Here is a 19,721-nt window from a genome sequence, read left to right as displayed (position 1 = left end):
AATAAAAGAAAAAAATATTTTTATAAGTATAAGAAGTTTGTACTCACAGATGCCTATAAACAGGAAACAACACATGCCATGCAGGGCCACATGGGGAAGCACCAGGGTCAACCAGGAGGCCGAGAAGTGAAAGAACACAGCATGGGTCAGAGCCTCTATTGGGATTTTGGTCAGAAGGTGTTCTGAGTAAGTTTAGGTTTGGATAGCTTGGATAATTTTGGCAGCCTCTGCAGGGTAGGTCCCTAATTATCCACTACCTGGTCCTGGAGTGATTTAATAGTGCAGGGAGAATATTGACTTAATGTGTAAGAGTTTGATAAAGGAGATAGTGCGACAGTGGGCTCTGGATTGGTTGTGTTTTTTTTGTTGTTGTTGTTGTTTTGTTTTTTAAATATCAAAGTCATGCTTGCAAAGGGAATCTTTTATTATTTCTTATGAATTAGCTATCCCTGGGAGGGCAGTCTCTCCAGGACCAAGGTTTTAAATGCCACAGCATTAAGACTACAGAAAACGAAGGCCATACAGTAAGGAATTGGGTTCTCTGAGAGTTTATAAGAATGGAACCTGCTATACTCTGGGGTGTCAGGGATGGTATTCTTTAGGACATGATGAGTGAAGGGAAGGCTACAGACTGAATGGAAGTTCATTTGTATGGACTAGAAGCCATGTTCCACATTTAGGAGATGGCCTGCACAAAGGTCCTGGGGTGATAGAAAGCGCTGAGTGATTGAGGAACAGAGAGGGAAGACTAGAGTGGAAGAAGGTGAAGTTTGGGAGACAAGTGGAGGCAGGATCTACAGGAATTGGTGAGCAGTGTTAAGGGTTGGGATGTCAATTTGAGAGCAATGGCTAGCCATTGGAGAATCTTAAGTAGGGGGTGATTAAGAGCCCACACCCAACTTGCTTGGTTGGTCTCTTGCATCTGACCTGGGAATGAGCAAAGACGCCTCTGGGTAAGTGGGTCCTGTTGCTATCCCTCTGGCTATTAGGGTTAGCATCAATGCTGCTACATTCCCATTTTGGAGTATTACCACGCTCCTCTATCTCATCCAGCAGATGGACCTTCCTCAGACAGACAGCTGCCCAACCAGGTCTGCATCTGCCTCTCATTAGATGCCTTTGCAGTATAGCCTGAATAGTCCCTCAACTCCCATCCAACAGCTCTGGTCCTCCTCTCTTAGTCCATGTAGCTGCGGTCCCACGAAGGAAGGGACATTCTAGTGAGGTTTACTTTAGTCAAATGTGCAACATGTTGAATGACTTGATGAAAAGTGGCTCCTCTGCCAGAAAGCACTCTCTCTTCCAGAGACACTCGAGCTAATAAATGAGAGATTGGTATTCAGGGGAGCAGAGAGCTGAAATCAGGCTGCACTTTTCTCATTAAAAAGTGCATGAATAAGTCAGCAAGGCTTTAACGCAATTAGATGCAAAACCTAATTTGTAGCAATTAGGTGTAAGGCAAATAGCTCCATGTGTCCGCTTGCGAAGTTGCAGGGGGCGGGGGGGGGGGGGGGGGAGTCCCACAGCGGTCTGGAGATGCATTTCTCCTTCTTGGAGTCCTGTGTTTAAAACACAGGAGGAACTTGATCTTCTGCATCTGGTTCCCTTGCCTTCCCAACCTGATTTGTTTTATTTAACTCTTCTCTGGGTACATCTAGATTACTTGTTTTGGTCTCACCTTGGAAGAACAACAACAACAAGGAATTGACAATAGTAGGAGGTAGCCAGGCAGTGGACAAGAGCACCTTGAAGGAGCCTGGGGGTGGGGGTGGGGGGGCTAGGGGGAAGGAGGATGACAAGAGGGGCAGATTACAGCCTCCCTTTTGCAACCTAAGTAGCAGGGGGAGCAGGGGGAGCAGCAGTGCTCCCCCTTCCCTGCAATAGTCGTGTTTCCAGGCCTGGAGGAAGCTGGGAGAGGTTGGAAGTACAGCTGTGTGCAGCCTGCTGGCATGCTTCTGACTCTGCTGGTTTAAATATTAACTCAGGAAGTTTAAACCTGACTCCTGCCGTGTAAGGAACACAGAACTTGGAGACAGACGACCTGCTTTTGGATCTGTTCAGCCACATTCCAACTGCATGAGTTTGGGTAAAAAAAACACACAAAACACACACACACACACACACACACACACACACACGCACACACACACAACCCTCAGACTTTCACTCTCTTTATCTGTAGAATAAGATTGATTTAAATAACTTCATTTGCAGGGGAGGAGGTTGGAGTGGGTTTCTTTCTGCAGAGAGCTACTTTCTCAAGATGTGAGAAGGGTCTCTAAGCTGATGCCCACCCTCAGCTTCATCTGGAAGCCTCTAACATCTGGGGCTACCTCAAAGTCTGAACTTCCCTTGGTTAAAGACTCTATCTTGAAGCATTAAACGTTCTCATTAAAATGCAAATATATTCTCCACACAGCTGCCCCACTAGTTTTCCTTGTGTTGTCATTTATTTCCTTTCTCTACTGAGACAAGGTGACAATACGGAAGCCCCAACCCCTTCACTTGGCATCCAAAGGGATTTGTATCAAGACTCTAGCCTTGTTCGGCACTATCCAGCAGTTGGTGCAGGTGTGGGGGCATGGTTAGCCAGCAGGCAGTGTGGGGGTGTGGTTGCAAGGTGGGCTGTGTAGGGCTAGTTAGGAGGCCAATCCCTTGGGGTTGTCTCTGCTCTTCTCTTTAGTAAGTAAATGAACCTGGGAAAGTTATAGGTTCTTTTGTGGCTTCAGTTTTCTTCTATGTAAAGTGGGCATAATAATAAGATTATCTCATAAAATTATTATAAAGATTAAGTGTTATCATTTATGTACAACACTTAACCCTGAGCTTGGAACAAGGTAAACATTTAATACATGTTACCTGTTGGAGTTAGGCAAACTAAATTCAGTTTTCTGCTGCAGATTTATTTCTTCCCCTCTGCACCTTGCTCATTCCTTTCCCTCAGTAGAGCGTATCCTTACCTCACCTTTATTCTACATGCAATCTTTCTTCCAGGCCCTGTTCAAATGCCACCACACCCATGGAAGTTTTCATGAACTTTTGGGAAAATGAATTACTCCTCTTTCCTCTTGGCCCTTTCCTTAAGCCTCCCTTGGGAATATATTTTATTCTGTCTTATCTAACAATGATTTATGCGTGTGCCTCTTTCACCCACCGCCATGCATCTACCTAAACCTCCAGCCCCTAGCCTATGGGCTCTCAGAGGGCAGGGAAGACAGCTCACTCCTCCCAAATAATTCAGTCAGTTCAATAAACATTTGATGAATGAGCAAATGACTGAATAAATGCATGAGCAGAAGGTTACTCAAATGGTGTTTGCTGTCATTATTACAGACTGGTTCTATCAGAGAGCAGGACTTCATGGAAGGCTAAGGTCTGAGGTTTGCAATGCAGCTGTGGAGGGACAGGCCTGTGTGGGGGTCAAAGGATGTGTAGAACCCCCAACAAGTACTATTCCCATAATTTCTAAAAATAACCTCTATGGTCTTGATTTGAGTTGATGGTGACAAGAAATTACATGAGAGATGACGAATAGACAAACAGAATGACGTACATCTGAATGTAGTGAAGCCCATACCCATCTTGCTGAATTTTGCACCTTTACTTAAAACCTGCTGAGAAATGGTGGCTCTTGAAGGAGGCACTCACTTCTATCAAAGACTTATGGGGTAGGGTGGGAGGCTGAAGGAGAACACACTCTCCATGTAGCCGTGTAAGACCCAGTTATACAAAACTGGTTCCAGCAATCCCCAATGAGATTTAGATTTGCTCAGTGGAGATTTCACTTATATAAAAGATCATCATTAAATTCTCAAGTTTAAACTTATTTCACCTAACTAATCACATTTCCAAGTGGGATAAAATAGCAAGGCTATGAGGGTGAAACCTGTAAGCTCAATAGTGACTAGTTTGAATCATGTAAAACTGTCTATATTAAACCACTTTTTATCTAAAAATGGTAATTTCATATAGTTCAACATGTAATATTCCTTACCTAATAGGTCAGTTGTAAAGGTATAGTAATTGTCAAGTACAAGGCAAGTAGTAAACTTAATAAACATTAGCTGTTATAATTATACTGCACCCCTCATTTTCCTATGGTACCCTTTCTCATCCAAGAATTCCTAAAAAGTGTTTATCTCAGTGTCTGTCCTATTGGGGCCTTTGATAAAAAGCTATGAGAGTCTAATTCCAAGGCTCAAAGACCAGAATATTCTGATAATGCAGAATACCTTGGTTTTAGGCAAGTCCCTTTCTTGTTCTTGTAATGGATCCATTATTTTTCTGGCTTTAGTATCTTTGTGTTTGGGAGACACAGCTATCCCCTGGGACATGCAGGACCTTCTGGAGGAGCACAGGTGTGGAGGGAAGACTCTGGACCCACTGGTGAGGCTCCAGAACAGCCACATACTCTGTCACCATTCAAGAAAGCTCTGTGTAAAGATCCAGACTGCCTGGGAGGTGAGGATGAAGCAAGAGCTTCTACTCCTCTGGCAGCTTTGATCCATCTTAGCCACTTTCAAAGGTTCCAGCTACCTGAGATCTTCTCCAGCCCCCCTATGCAGAATTAATTATGGTCTCCTCATGCACAGATTGATCCCAGCCCACTGCAGTTATGTGTGTATAGATATTTTCCCCCATGGACTCCCTGTGGACAGGCCCTGAATCGTATTCGCATTGTATCCTTGATGCCTAATGCAATGCTTGACACAAAGAAAATACCCAGTAGATGGTTACTGCTAATAATTGTACTATAGTTATTGAATGCTTATTGTTCTGGATGAAATACACAAAACCCTAGGATGGACCTACTATTACGAATTATATTTTATGGATAAGGAAGCAGAGGCACAAAGGGAATAAGCTGACCAGGCCTGTGCAGCTAGTAAGTGCAGATGCAGGGTTCAAACTCAGGCAGTCTGGTGCCAGAACTTGCCCATTAACTGCCTCTTTCTCCTAATGGATGATTCTTGACTTTTGGCTAAGATGAAGAGTAATGGAGCATAGCTCAGAAGGAAGGAATTCACCTTTGTAGGCAAAACAACAACAACAACAACAACATTTTACATCCTCGGCTTTTGACTGCTATTGTTAAAAGACACCAACTCCTGCATCAGCTAATGGATACTAGTGATACAGACACAGGCTAATTACAGATCTCAGAGTTGAGGCCAGGAAATAAATGCCCAAAAAAGGTACCCTGAAGAGTCTAATTGGCTCAGAACATTTTAATTGTCTCAGCAGCCAACGTGTCTGTGAGCCTTGGGGAAAGCAGTCATTCCGGGGTGTGCGGCGAGGCCCCTCTGAACCTCGGCTGCCGCCTTGTCTGTGTTGTCAGGATCACGTAGTTCTCCCATCAGGAAAAGACGCCAAAGCGTCTTGACATTTCAGCCTTGTTCCCGAGACTCATTAGGACAGAGGCAGGGGATGAATGTAATGAATGGCTGCGCCTCTATGAATGCATAATGTGCAAATTGCTTCCCCTGTGCGTGTCCCTTTGTGCAGGGCTGAGCTGAGAGAGTGATGATTAAACCATGAACTTGGCCCTGGGCTGAGGAGGCGGCTGCGCGGGGCTAAAATGAGGTGTTCGGCTTTCATTCATATCTGCTGCCGATTCACCTGCACCTCTCAGCCCCCGCGGAGCGTGACCCACGTCTCATTCCCTGTAGTCTGGTGTGTTTTGACTTTAAATTCATCCCTTTGACGCCATGAGAGACTGAAGTCAAGGCAACTGGAGCTAGAGGCCGGCTCCCAGAAGAAACTCCACCTCCTCCGGCTGGCCAGAGAGCGGAACTGGCTTCCAGCTGTTACGCAAACACTTGCGTTTGTTTCTTCCCTTCTTCATTCTAGTTGAGGGACGCTGCAAACAACTTGCCTTGCATTGACGTCCAGAAATCTGAGGGAAATTCTTTTCTTAGGTTGGTTACAATTAAAAAAAAAAAATTAAGGATCGCAAACCCGGTTGCCGTGAATTCCCAGGGATTGGAAGGTGAATAAATAATCAGGCGGTTCTTCTGCAGAATGCCTCAAATGTTCCAGAGCATTTCCACAACTAAAATATAATTGGATCCTTGCAGCTACTCCCAGAGGCTGTTAGCCTAGGTAATATTACCTTAGTTCAGCAAATGAAGAAACTGAGGCCCAAGGAGGTTGAGTAATTTGCCTGAGGCCACACAGCTAGACAGAAGCCCACTAGGAGTCTACCTTCTGCGGTACATTACTGCCGCCTGTTGAGTTTGTTCTGAGGAAAGTTTTACTGAAGAACTAAAACATTTTTTAAATGAAAAAAAAAAATTTTGTCATTGAATATAGCATTCTTGGAGATGGGAAAAAAGAGGAGGGAGCTGTAACTGTTTTGGATCCAAAAATGAGGATTAAGTCTCACTCGAGACTGAACTACAGTGTAACACAAATTTCCAAAAATGTAGTCATTTGAAGAATTATTTTATCTCTAAGCATTATAACTACTATTATTTACTTAATATATATTTTTCTACATTGAGGCTTTGGTTAAACCTAAGTATAAGGAGGTTTGTATCGCTGCCTCAAATTGAAAAATTGATCACCTACATAAATAGGAGGCAACCCAAATATAAATTAAATAAAAATACAAATATATTAATAAATCTCTGGTTAGATCCTGCAACCTGCAGAAAGTCTGAGCCTAAGGCCAAAAAGGGAAGATGTGCAAGTGTTAGAAAAGTGTTACAGACACACTAGTCCAGAACTGAGCTTTTTGTCTTTATATAACCAGGAGACTTGTGCAAGGAATGAATTTTAGACTACATAATTTAACGTTATTTGATGTTTTGTCTATGCCTAGAAGCACTCTATAATATACACATTATTTTATTATATTTTAGAGGGGCTGGGCAGAGTAAAACTGTAAATTAGTCAGTCATGTCACTCGTTTGTTGCTTTTGACTTCATTTTTTCACCAGACTTTTCCCATGGTCAGCATTCTTACCTCTATTCTAGGGTCTTCGATGATTCTCAGGGTCCACCCTATAGCCCTTCTCTCAGGCTTGTCTTCTTATGCTCTAATTCTGTGGTCTTCAAACTATAATATCCATTAGAATCACCTGGTGGGTTTTAGGGACCAATCTCCCATTGCTAGGACCCATTACTAGAGTTTCTGATTCAGGAGATTCAGGTCGGGCCAGAGAATGTGCATTGCTACCAAGTTCCAAGGTGATGCTAATGCTGCTGATTTGGGACCACACTTTGATAGTCACTGTTCTAACATGCTCTCTACATCACTCACCTGTAGGATATACTCTTTCTTCAGTGTCAATGTAATTAGATGATTAGATTTATTTCTGGACTCTCTACCAAAAATTCCAAGAAAGAAATTGCCTGTGATGTGGAATACAGATACAGTGGCTGCTAGATTTGAGGCGAAGGTTTCAGGTTGGGGAGAAATTTTCAGCTCCCCACCTCATATTATATATGCAAGTGCCCTACCTGCAGAAGTGATATACACTTTCTACTAAAGTAGCACTCTAAAATCCCTACAAAGTGAACTGTGAAAGTCATCTGATGTGTCAATGGGAACCCTGGACACAAAATGCTAACCTTAACCACAAAGATGCTTAACTTTGACCTTGAAGATATTCCTGCATCTCCCTGGGCCTCTGATAAAAATAGGGGAAGAAGTATGTAGCTGGTTCATTTCCAATAAAAAATATCCTTATTACATGTAAATACTGAAAACATGGATTCACAAAACAATTATGCCCGAAGAATCTGAAAGATTGAGACATTCAGTATTGCTTAAGCAAAGTAATTCACTCTTAGTGCATAAACTATCTCCTCCCAAAACCCACTGAGGGAGCAGCTGCTCAAACATACATGATATTAGATTAAAAGACTGGTATTTTCTTTTCCTCCAAGCACCAGATGGTTCCAGAATCCAAAGACAATGGATAAGACAGCCTATATTTATTTGATTTAAACGGTTCTCACAGAGTTTATGAGAAAGATCATACTTTAGTACCTAGCAGACAAATGCAAAAATAGCTACACAGCTAACTTCTATTTCACATAGCAAAGAGGCACAGTGTTCAAGTATTAGAAGGGGCCTTAAATGTTATCTACTCTATCTAGGGCCACTAGTAATGCAGTATACTGATAGAATAAAAAAAGAGGGGGGGGGGAGGGATAACAACCTCAAAATACTCTCAAAACTTCATGTTTCTTCTGTACCCAATCACAATTTACCAAAATTTACACTTCACTTCCCAATAAGAATCGTTGTTGTAAGAAAAAAATTACAAAGAATAAACAAATAGTGGGGATTCTTAATGGCTCATTTTACTTTATGTGCATGCAACTTCAAATTTTAACTCAAACACTAGGAAAATGTTTTACAAAATGAGAAAAAACTAGAAAGATACAGAATGCTCCCATAGTGAAAGAATATTTTCCTACCCTGCCCCCCAACCAAAACCCAATTTTTGATCAGTGCTTAAAGCTCAAATGAAGAAAGACAGATGATTTGCATAAGGATACTTTGAAAGGGTTAAAAAAATCTCAAGATGGAGTGTGTGAAGCTTTGACAATAGGAATGAGAAACTGTTAAAACAATTCAACCCAATTGAATTGATTGTGTTGGCCAATATTTTTGTGTTGTCCAAGGTACAGGGCTAGACATGTGGGTACAGTGGTAGAAAACAGTTCCTGCCTCTAGTGGATTTTGTCTGGGAAACTTAGTAGTTAAAGTATTAAATTAAGTGTACCCAGTTTCTGATTTATATGTTCTCTGAACAGCAATTTGGCAGGCTCTGCCTTTGCAAGGAAAGTGGAAAAACATTTCATTCCTCTTTGATAGTGAGTTTAAGAAAAAGTCATTTTATGACATGAACATTTATTAATAAAGGAAGTGTGCTATAACTAAAAGAGAGGACTTTTAAGTAAATTTTGAAAGCAATGCACCAGAGAGGTAAAGAGTTAACAAGGAGTGCAAAGAAGGAAAAGTGAAAAGAAGGGAAGGAAGGCAGACAGGTGAGAAATGAGCAATGAAAAGTAGCCCAGGCCTTGGGGGGCCAGGGGAGGGCAGTGCAGACAACGACCCCTATACCCCTACCCCAGGGAATACTGGAGGACCTCAGGCCATAGGCACTGCAGATCAGACTCCTCCATGAGAGTCTTGTCTTCCAAGGAAGAGAAGGGTGAGGGGAGGGAGTTAGAGACAGAGAAGAAGGAGATGGGGGAAATAGGAGAAAGAAGACACATTGGCCTTCTGGATCTTAATTGCTTTCATATAAATTGAAACAAAATGAGAAGTGTAATGGAGTGGAAGAGAGATACGTTTCAAACTGAAGGATTACTAAGGTAGAAGATTGCTTTTATAAATGACAAAAATAAAATAAAAATCTGGTCTGAATGAAATATGAAACTATAAAAAAGAACAAAATGATCAAGATTTAAGGAAATCCAATCATAAAAACAAATTAGTTCATTTTAATTACTTTGATTTAAATTGTTAATGATTAGCTTGCTCTTAACAGCTCCATGGTGGAGATGCAAGATAATTTAGTAAAAAACCATTATCATACACAGCACATAATTATTTTGAAAATGTCCAAGATATAGAGCTTTGCTTCTTAGAGGCAATGATAGTTTGCAATTTGGACCTAACAGAAAATTAAATTTTGTAAGGAACATTTAAAATAATCATATCTTAGGTTTATTGGTAAAAAGCTTTATAGGTTATCTTTAATACATTATCTCTAAAAGATTTTACACCAACAAAAAAGTTTCTTTCTCTCTGTATATATTGCATTTTAACTTCTCCAAGTAGGTATCTATTAGAGAAAATAGATTTCTTTAAAACAAATAACTACTGGCAAAAATTAATGGCTTCTAGAGATATATTAAGTATAATTCATTGAAAAATCTATAAAACACAGGACACTGGAGAATAGAATTTTCCAAATTCAATAACTACTCTCTTGTTTGGAAGATATTTTAATATATCCCATAACATCAAGAAAGTAATTTATTGTTGAGTCTTGTTTTCCATGTTGCTGCTCCAGATAGGAGTCTGGGCCTAGCCTAAGGGGACAGTGACCAGGAAAAGCAATTGGGACAACCCCTGAGGATTTTTGTCAAAGTGACTACATTCTAGACTTGGATTGTTAATTATTGGATCCATGCTATATTAATTTCTGTATTTCTATCACCTAGCAAAGTACCTGGATCATAATATTCATTATTGAAATAACTTTGGAAAGAACTAAGCAAATCTACTTCTACCAATTATAAGCGAGGGAACAGTGGCCAACGTTTTTATTTCTGAGTTTCAGTTTTTCATCTGCAAAACAGAGATAAAAATAGCTATCCATTATAGTTGTCCTGAGGATTAAGTTAGGTTGCTGAAGTTCCAAGTACAGTGTGAAACATAATGGAACTCAATGAGTGATAATTATTTACCATAGTATCTTATAGTAGACAGGAATTCAGTTACCCACATACGGTTCATTGATCTACTGACCCCTTTAGCTGATGGAACCAGTCCATATAGCAGCTGCCTCCTGATATCTCAAGTCTATTTAGAGTTTATATGGTTTCTGAGAGATTAAAGACATTCCCAGGAAAGAGGTTGACTTTGGAATCTTAGAAGGAATATAGCTTCCAGTCCTTGCCAAAAAAGTTCATTCCACGTATGTGAACTAACTAGGTCAAGAGTGACTTTCTTGAGAGCTGTTGAGACCTATGCTGAACCAACTCAACCCTTTAAGAGTAAACTTGTGGAATTTTCTGAGGCTGAGTTGATACTAGTTAGCTCAACTGGCCATACAGAACTACTGGAAAACAAATTTAGTCAAACTCACAGTGGCCTTTGTCAGAATTTAAGAAACTATTATCAAATGTGTAGAGATGACAAAGATATCAGCAAATACTGGTTTCATTGAGATGGTACTTGAGAAATGGGTTTTACTCAGGCCTCTTCAAACTAGAACGTGACCATGCTCTAAAAACCCATTATGAAATATGAGATTATTGGGTGAATTGGCCATAGGATTCCAGCCTGAGCCTATATGAGTTCCATGTCAATCCTCATATAGTCTCTCAACCATTTAGGGAAATCAAATATCTTCACCAGGAGAGCAGCAAGAGAGAATCAGGGCCACTTTTCCCAAGATTTTTTTCCCTAAGGTTTTAAACTATTCCTATTTCCTTAAGGAATTCAAGAGTACTATGGTTTACCTAGCATAGTTAGGTATCAGTTTAATAAAACATGGTAATGAAATATATCAGTCCAGGCTTCTTTTCCCAGGAGGCTTTCCTCCTCCCTCTAAATTTTACCCCCTGAATTTCTATTGAACCAAGTGGCCCTCCATGTCTCCCAAACACTGCTGGCTAACCTCTTTCTTAGTGCTTTCCAATTTATATCAAAACTAGAGGCCTGGTGCATGAATTCTTGCACGGCTGGGGGAGGGGCCGCGGGCAGTTGGGCTGGGGGGGGCTGATCAGGGGTGGAGCCAGCCAAGGGGAGGAGCCATAGGTGGTTGGCCAGCCAGGAGGAGGGGCCATGGGCAGTTGGTAGGCTGGCCCCACCCCCAATCAGGGTGGGAGGAGCTATTGGGGGTGAGGCCGACCAGGGGGTGTGGCCATGGGAGGTTGGTGGGCTGGCCCCGCCCCCTGGTTGAATTCCCAGTCGAACTCCTGGTCGAGGGGACAATTTGCATATTAGACTTTTATTATATAGGATAATGTTTGTCTGTCATCTACACTGAACTAAAGCATTCCCCAAAGCAATATATATATATATATATATATTCCTGGGTTAAAAAGACGACTTTTTAACCCAGGAAAATCTTCTCAAAAGTCAGGGGTTGTCTTATACACTGGGTGTCATCTTATAGGGCGGGTATATCCCAAACTCTATATTTTAACTGGAAAAGTTGGGGGTCGTCTTATATGCCCAGTCATCTTATACACCGGAAAATACGGTATATATATATATATATATACATATACATATACATATATATATATACATATATATATATGTGTGTGTGTGTGTGTATGTTTATATGTGTGTGTATATATATATACACATATACATACACACATACACCTTTATATATCATCTATATGTATCATTATATATCATTCATCTGGCACTTAGTAGTCATTGCAACTTATTGAATGCATAAATCAGTGGATGATTATTCATTAACAGAGATATAAAGGTGTCAGGAGCCAAGAGTCAATCACAAATTAATTCTAACATTGTTTCAGTGAGCTAATGAAGCAGAATCTTGGGAAAAGTGGCCCTGATTCTCTCTTGCTGCTCTCCTGGTGAAGATATTTGATTTCCCTAAATGGTTGAGAGACTATATGAGGATTGACATGGAACTCATATAGGCTCAGGCTGGAATCCTATGGCCAATTCACCCAATAATCTCATATTTCATAATGGGTTTTTAGAGCATGGTCACGTTCTAGTTTGAAGAGGCCTGAGTAAAACCCATTTCTCAAGTACCATCTCATATCTTTAATAAAATAAAATTAAAATTTATACTTGTATAAATTATTAAAATATATAATTAGCACAGGAATGCTCATGAATTACAAATCTGAGAAGTTGGTAGTTAACTAGTATATTATTCCCTGGATTGGTCACATTTTTGGAAGATATTCAATTCACAGATTCAACAGAAGGAAAATATTTATAGTCCAACTTCCTCTCAACTGTAAATAAATTTTAATAACATTTATCACTTTTTTGTAACTGAAAGAATTTGTTTTTCCCTTAATAGAAATATTTTCATTAACGCTGAACTTCTGAGCTTCCTTTATTGAGATAAGATATAAAAGATTACACCAGGTTCATATAGAATTATGCTATACTCGTAACCTTAGGAATGCCTAGTTCAAAATTACAAAACTCTAAAGCAAAATTCCGTCATTAGAAACTTAAAGTTTAATTTCATTTTTAAACAGAAAACTTTTTTATTTAAATAAATACCAATTTAAAAGCAGTGCTGCTGCTTGTGGTCATGATGTGAAATAAAAACTTTTCACATTCGCACTGTGTCCTCCATTCCTCTTAGCGTATACCAGGGAATGATAATGTAATTTCTTTGTGGGCAATGAAGAAGAAAAAATCCTTGTCTATAAAACTTTCTTATAACGATGACAAGAAAAGCATCAACAAGAAAACCTTATCACAAGATACTAGAACACAGTTGAGATGGTATTGCAATGAGCCATGTCTGTCTGGCAGAATTCTTTCTAAGGGAAATTGCGCAGAGGATTTTATTTCAAGCCTCAAAGATTAAAAGAAAAAAGACAACTGCAATTTTTGCCACAAAAAGACAGGTGGCGTAAGCATGCAGCATTTTTTTTAAAAAAAAATATATAAAGTGATTATTTTCTCTCGGGTTCTTTGAAAAAGCTCGCTTGTGCTCGGGTTTGTGGCTTGGCGCGGTGACGTCAGTGTGGCAGTGCGGAGTCAGGCGCCAGGCTCCCTATAAGCCCAGGAGCTGTCCGGGTGCTGAAACGGCCCGACCAGCTCACCAGGCGGACCGGGAGGAACATACTGTAGACTTTCTCTGCCATATAAAGAAGAGGTAAGACTGCTTTTCTGTTTGGTTTATTGGAAAGTTCTAAATTACTTGTTCTTCCCTTAATTCCTAGCTGAGAAGAAAGATCGTTTGACAAGCTTATATCTATAGAATAACTGAATAGCAACCTGCTGCTCGTCAGCCAATGTAAGGACCCTGCATGTGTATATATGTGATTGAACCTATGATTTATGCCACTTCCTGTTAGATATTTACCAATAATAATGTTATTTAATCATAAGAAACATGAAAAGTTAAGAATTTTAGTATCAATACACATATTAATGTAATGTTAACCAAGCTTGACATTTTGTTTCTTTCCTTAATTTGTTGTTTTTCCTCCTAAGAACCAGATACAAAGCCACAGATATAATTTATATGCTTACTATTTTTAACAGTAGGTTTTCACTGATTGAAATGTTAAACACATCAGTCATAAATTTTAGCAACCAATTTTGGAACTACTTTTTTCTTTGACATTTACCTTGCAAGAGCTCAAAATTAACTATATAAAATTATTTTCTGAATTGGTATACTCTGAAAGGGCTTACATCATATTTCCTAATTTTAGTCCTGGAAAAGTAAAATTAGAATTGTCTGGAACACAGGCTTCTTCCTTTATTCAGAGTGAAATATTATCTTGGGTTATAGGTTGAATATGACCATGAATTACAGAGAGATGATAATTTTGAATACATGAGGGAAAAATCCATAACTGTATAAATTACTATTATGCTTTGATTTAAAAGGGTTGTACAATATTTTGTTAGACTTTGAATGGGTCAATTGTGTGTGTGTGTGTGTGTGTGTGTGTGTGTGTGTGTGTGTGTGTGTTTTCTGTATCCTAACTAGTTGAATTGCTTGAATTAGATACCCACCTGTATTTGTCCATGTTTCAGTTGAATTTCAATAGAAAGTACATTTTAATGAGTGGGGCTTTAGTTCAATCCCTATATAGGATGTTAGAGAGCTGTTGAAATCATCTTTGTTACTTAGAAGAGCTGCTACCTGAGAAAGAAATCCCTTGAGTCTTCCTCAAAGGCAATAACTATGTCATCCGAACTGAACCTTATAAATGACCAAAGGCTAGAGCTTGTTAGGTGGTGCTTTGAATAACTGCATTAAGTATTCTGTCCCAATCCCACAGCAAAGCCCAGCTATAAGAAAATGATTTTAAAGACAAGCACATCATTCTTATGTTAAGAATACTTCAGGATAATGGTTTAAAAGAAAATTAGTTTATTAAATTAAAATTGTTTCAAGTGATAATGTTGAAAATAGATTGCCAAGGCTAAATTAATCCTAAAATAATAAAAGGAACAATGCATACTGTATTTTTATTTAGAACTAAGAATTTATGACTAAAATTTATTTCAGTAAACATTAATTCATAGTGAGTATTTTAGAAGTTTTCTCTGACATGCCTTTAGAGATTTTTTCTTTCAGTAAATTAAATGTACTGGTTAATGAGAATCATTTTAATATATATATATATATATGCATCAGTGCTAAAGAAATTTCTATAACTACAATCATTTTGAGGCTTTGAAATTACTTAAATACCAATATGATCTAGTAAACAATATTTTCCACAGTTGATATCTAAGCTAACAGAAACTTGTACCCACATTGTTTATATATCACAAAACCATGATCCAGGTAAGATATCATGAGCAAACTTATAAACTTCTTTTAAATTTATTTTATTTGAAACCAAATTACAAGCATTAAGATAGTTCTTTAATATTTGCAATGCAAATATAAAACATATAAGAACTGACATCCTTGTTAATTCATATGTGAGATAATAAGGAAGTGGAGAAAAATGAATGAAAATTTTTAAGTAGGAAGAATTCAACATATGGTCTGTATATATCTAAATTGAGAGTTACATAGTGGTTATTTTAAGACATTTTAACAGTATGAGTCATTTAAGATTTCACAGGTCCGGACAAAAAATAGACACAGACATAAGACAAGCTGAATCTGAACACTCACAAGTACAGAAATAGATTGGTTAAGTAAACTTATGTTCTCTCTGTAGCATCTGTTATTATTTACTATACACTGTTGAGGGCTGATGAAAAATATAACCATGATTGCATTTTGTAAGACAGTTACAATAAAATTATTAGAAGAAATATGGAACATAAGATATTTTAAAAGAGTTTAATGTATTATTTTAATATGCTTACACAAAAAGAAACTTCATTGGGTTAGTCTACTAGTTCGGACCTGAGAAAACACATCTTGTGGAGGTTATTAAGGTGCACACCTTCCAAAATGGATAGTTAGGTTTGGTGACAGAGTGAGAATAAGTTATTTCTGAAAAATGTATGTGAGTGGAACTCATCCACAAGGTAATTCATTATGACTGACATTAACATGCTGTATCAATTTATTATATGTAATAATATTATGGCTACTATATTTCTACAACAAAATTAGGTGGACAATTTATAAACTAAACCACATGTTTTTTGATACAAGCTTATGGAAATTATTGTGTGTATGTGTGTGTGTGTGTATGTGCATGTGTACATGCATGTTTTAAATTAAGCCAACTAACCTTTTTTGCCAACGATTTCAATAGGAATGCTGTACAAGAAAACTAAAACTCATCTTGGAAAGTCTTCATTAAAAAGAAACAATGCATACTGAAAACAAATGACATGTTTCATAATTAAAAAAATAAAATTTGAGAAACACCAAATCATTGTTTTTGTTAGTATTTTAACCAAGTGTATATCATGCAAAATTTTATGCAAATGGGCAAAAATTTTGCTAGGTTCCTATAGTTAGCTTGTGATAATCATAGTGGATATATTTATAGATTTTAAAAAGTCATTCTAAATTTAATGTGAAGTAATCTATACTATGTTTTTTCCCTCAATGGTCAATTACATCTTTTGCTATAGTGTCTTCTTGTCTGCTTCATTTGTGTTAACTCATGTTTTCCCTTTTTAAGGAAATCTTTCGAACATGGCAGAAGCTAAGACTCACTGGCTTGGAGCAGCCCTGTCTCTCATCTCTTTAATTTTCCTCATCTTTGGGGCTGAGGCAGCTTCATTTCAGCGAAACCAGCTGCTTCAGAAAGAACCAGACCTCAGATTGGAAAACGTCCAAAGGTTCCCCAGTCCTGAAATGATCAGGGCTTTGGAATATATAGAAAAGCTCCGACAACAAGCTCACAAAGAAGAAAGCAGCCCAGACTATAATCCCTACCAAGGTGTCTCTGTTCCCCTTCAGCAAAAAGAAAATGGAGATGAAAGTCACTTCTCAGAAAGTTCAAGGGATTCCCTGAGTGAAGATGAGTGGATGAAAATAATCCTTGAAGCTCTGAGACAGGCTGAAAATGAGCCCCAGTCTGAACCAAATGAAAACAAGCCCTATACCTTGAATTCAGAGAAGAACTTTCCAGTTGACATGCCTGATGATTATGAAACTCAACAGTGGGCAGAGAGAAAGCTCAAGCACATGCGATTCCCTCCTATGTATGAAGAGAATTCCAGGGACAACCCCTTTAAGCGCACAAATGAAATAGTGGAGGAGCAATATACTCCTCAAAGTCTTGCTACATTGGAATCTGTGTTCCAAGAGCTGGGGAAATTGACAGGACCAAACAACCAGAAGCGTGAGAGGTCAGATGAGGAGCAAAAACTTTACACAGATGATGAAGATGATATCTACAAGGCCAATAACATTGCCTATGAAGATGTGGTTGGGGGCGAAGATTGGAATCCAGTAGAGGAAAAAATAGAGAGTCAAACCCAGGAAGAGGTAAAGGACAGCAAAGAGAATATAGAAAAAACTGAACAAATCAATAATGAAATGAAGCGTTCAGGGCAGCTGGGCCTCCAGGATGAAGATCTCCGGAAAGAGAGTAAAGATCAACTCTCAGATGATGTCTCCAAAGTAATTGCCTATCTGAAAAGGTTAGTGAATGCTGCAGGAAGTGGGAGGTCACAGAATGGGCAAAATGGGGAGAAAGCAACCAGGCTTTTTGAGAAACCACTTGATTCTCAGTCTATTTATCAGCTGATTGAAATTTCAAGGAATTTGCAGATACCTCCTGAAGACTTAATTGACATGCTCAAAACAGGAGAGAAGCCAAATGGATCAGTGGAACCAGAGCCGGAACTTGAACTTCCTGTTGACCTAGATGACACCTCAGAGATTGACTTAGACCGTCCAGATATGTTCCAAAATAAGATGCTTTCCAAGAATGGCTACCCCAAAATACCTGGGCGTACTGTGACAGAGGCCCTACCAGATGGGCTCACTGTTGAGGACATTTTAAATCTTTTAGGGATGGATAGTGCTGCAAATCAAAAGCCTCCATATTTTTCCAGTCAGTATAACAGAGAGAAGGTTCTGCCAAGACTCCCCTATGGTCCTGGAAGATCGAGAGCAAATCAGCTGTCCAAAGGTGTCTGGATGCCAGATGCTGAAAACAGACAAATGGCCTATGAAAACCTGAATGACAAGGATCAAGAATTAGGAGAGTACTTGGCCAGGATGCTAGTTAAATACCCCGAGATCATGAATCCAAACCAGATGAAGCGAGCTCCCAGTCAAGTCTCATCTGAAGATGACCTACAGGAAGAGGACCAAGTCGAGCAGGCCATCAAAGAACATTTGAATCAAGGCAGCTCTCAGGAGATTGACAAACCAGCCTCCGTAAGCAAACGGCTCCCTATGGGGCCCCCGAAGAATGAGAATACCCCAAACAGACAGTACTTGGATGAAGATCTGTTAATGAAAGTGCTGGAATACCTCAACCAAGAAAAGGCAGAAAAGGGAAGGGAGCATATTACTAAGAGAGCAATGGAAAATATGTAAGAGGCTTTCATGAAATGCCCTACTTTCACTCCTCTGACCCCAAGAAAACCCCAACTTTTCTCTTTAGTGTGTTGACTTCTATCTTGTTAACAGTGTAATATCTTTAAATGATGTACAGGCAGATGCCTCCATTTCACTGGGTGTCTGCTTCACTCACTCTGAGTTGTTCTCTTGTGTGTTGATATGTGTAAATGCTATGACTTCTGGATAAAAAAGTAATTATATCCCTTATTTAAGAAAGATATCTATGATAGTGTTTAATAGTGTATCTAATGGTCGTGGCCTTGTGGATGCTCACATATGATAAAGAGTGTCTTATAATTCTCTTGAAGGTTTTTAATATTTATTGAATTATTTTGTTATTGTCTGTAGTGTTTTGTGCAGTACTGAAGCAAAAAATAAATAAAGCATTATAAATATATAGTTTTATTTACAAGGTCTTTTCAATGTGTGTTTTATTTTTGATTAATAAATCTTATTTCTGGACAACTGTGGACTCTTCATTCTGGAAAACCAGAGACAATGACTATGGAGCAAGAAGTATGGAGTGAAAAGAGAAAATCATCACCTTCCACAGCCCACCCAGGTAAGATATCATGAGTGATACACATATGATCATGGTATATGCTTATAGAATGCAACATCCTCTAACAGCACACTATCTAATGCTTGTCTAAGGTTTTCATTGTCCTTTTTATACTTTTTACCCTTGATTTATATAAATAAAAACATTTAATTCTTCCATACACATAACCAACATGGAAAAAAAAAGTTGTGTACAGGACAATCAGAAATGACTATAGCCTTAGAAGCAATTTACCTATTCCCAGGTCACCTTGGTCCCCAGAATACAAGGCTTTTGCCTCTTTTTTATGATTCAAGAGGGGTTAAGAGACCCAAAACTGACTGTCAGCTAAGTGAATGGTCACAGTGAGAACACACAAGCTGCCCTCTCTCTTGTCCTAGTGCTAGAGAGAATTCTGAATGGGGTAGGCAGTACATAACTGTTACAATGTGCATCACTTCAGCGGGTGGGGAAGATACCAGCATCCAAACATATCAACAGGAAATCAACAACAACAGCAAGAAAACATATAGAACAACAAATATGACAATGGTTGTTAAAAAACAACCAAGGAAATAATTTTCACTATTTATTGAATGCTTATTTTGCACTGGGCACTATACTAAACACTTTACATACTTTGAATTCATTTGGTCTCTACTATACCACTGTCAAAGGTCTTTTATCTCCCTTTTTCAGGAAAAACAAAACTCAGAAAGGTTATATAGCTTTCCCAA

At 38.8% G+C, this 19,721-nt stretch overlaps 1 protein-coding gene across 1 annotated transcript in view; it reads left to right on the top strand.

The window, feature by feature from the left end:
• The window catches only part of SCG2 (secretogranin II), a 30,396-nt gene extending 11,954 nt beyond the window's left edge, over positions 1-18,442 (top strand). Inside the window, exons 2-3 of the mRNA XM_079782692.1 lie at positions 13,409-13,583; positions 16,546-18,442. Coding sequence (XP_079638818.1) covers positions 16,560-18,419 — 1,860 coding nt within the window. The 5' untranslated portion in view covers positions 13,409-13,583; positions 16,546-16,559 and the 3' untranslated portion in view covers positions 18,420-18,442. The remainder of the gene's footprint in view (positions 1-13,408; positions 13,584-16,545) is intronic.
• The last annotated feature ends 1,279 nt before the right edge of the window (positions 18,443-19,721 follow it).

The sequence above is a fragment of the Cnephaeus nilssonii genome (assembly GCF_951640355.1).
Source record: "Cnephaeus nilssonii genome assembly, chromosome: 10".
Classification (NCBI taxonomy): domain Eukaryota; kingdom Metazoa; phylum Chordata; class Mammalia; order Chiroptera; family Vespertilionidae; genus Cnephaeus; species Cnephaeus nilssonii.
This window is presented reverse-complemented; position numbering and strand designations above follow the sequence as displayed.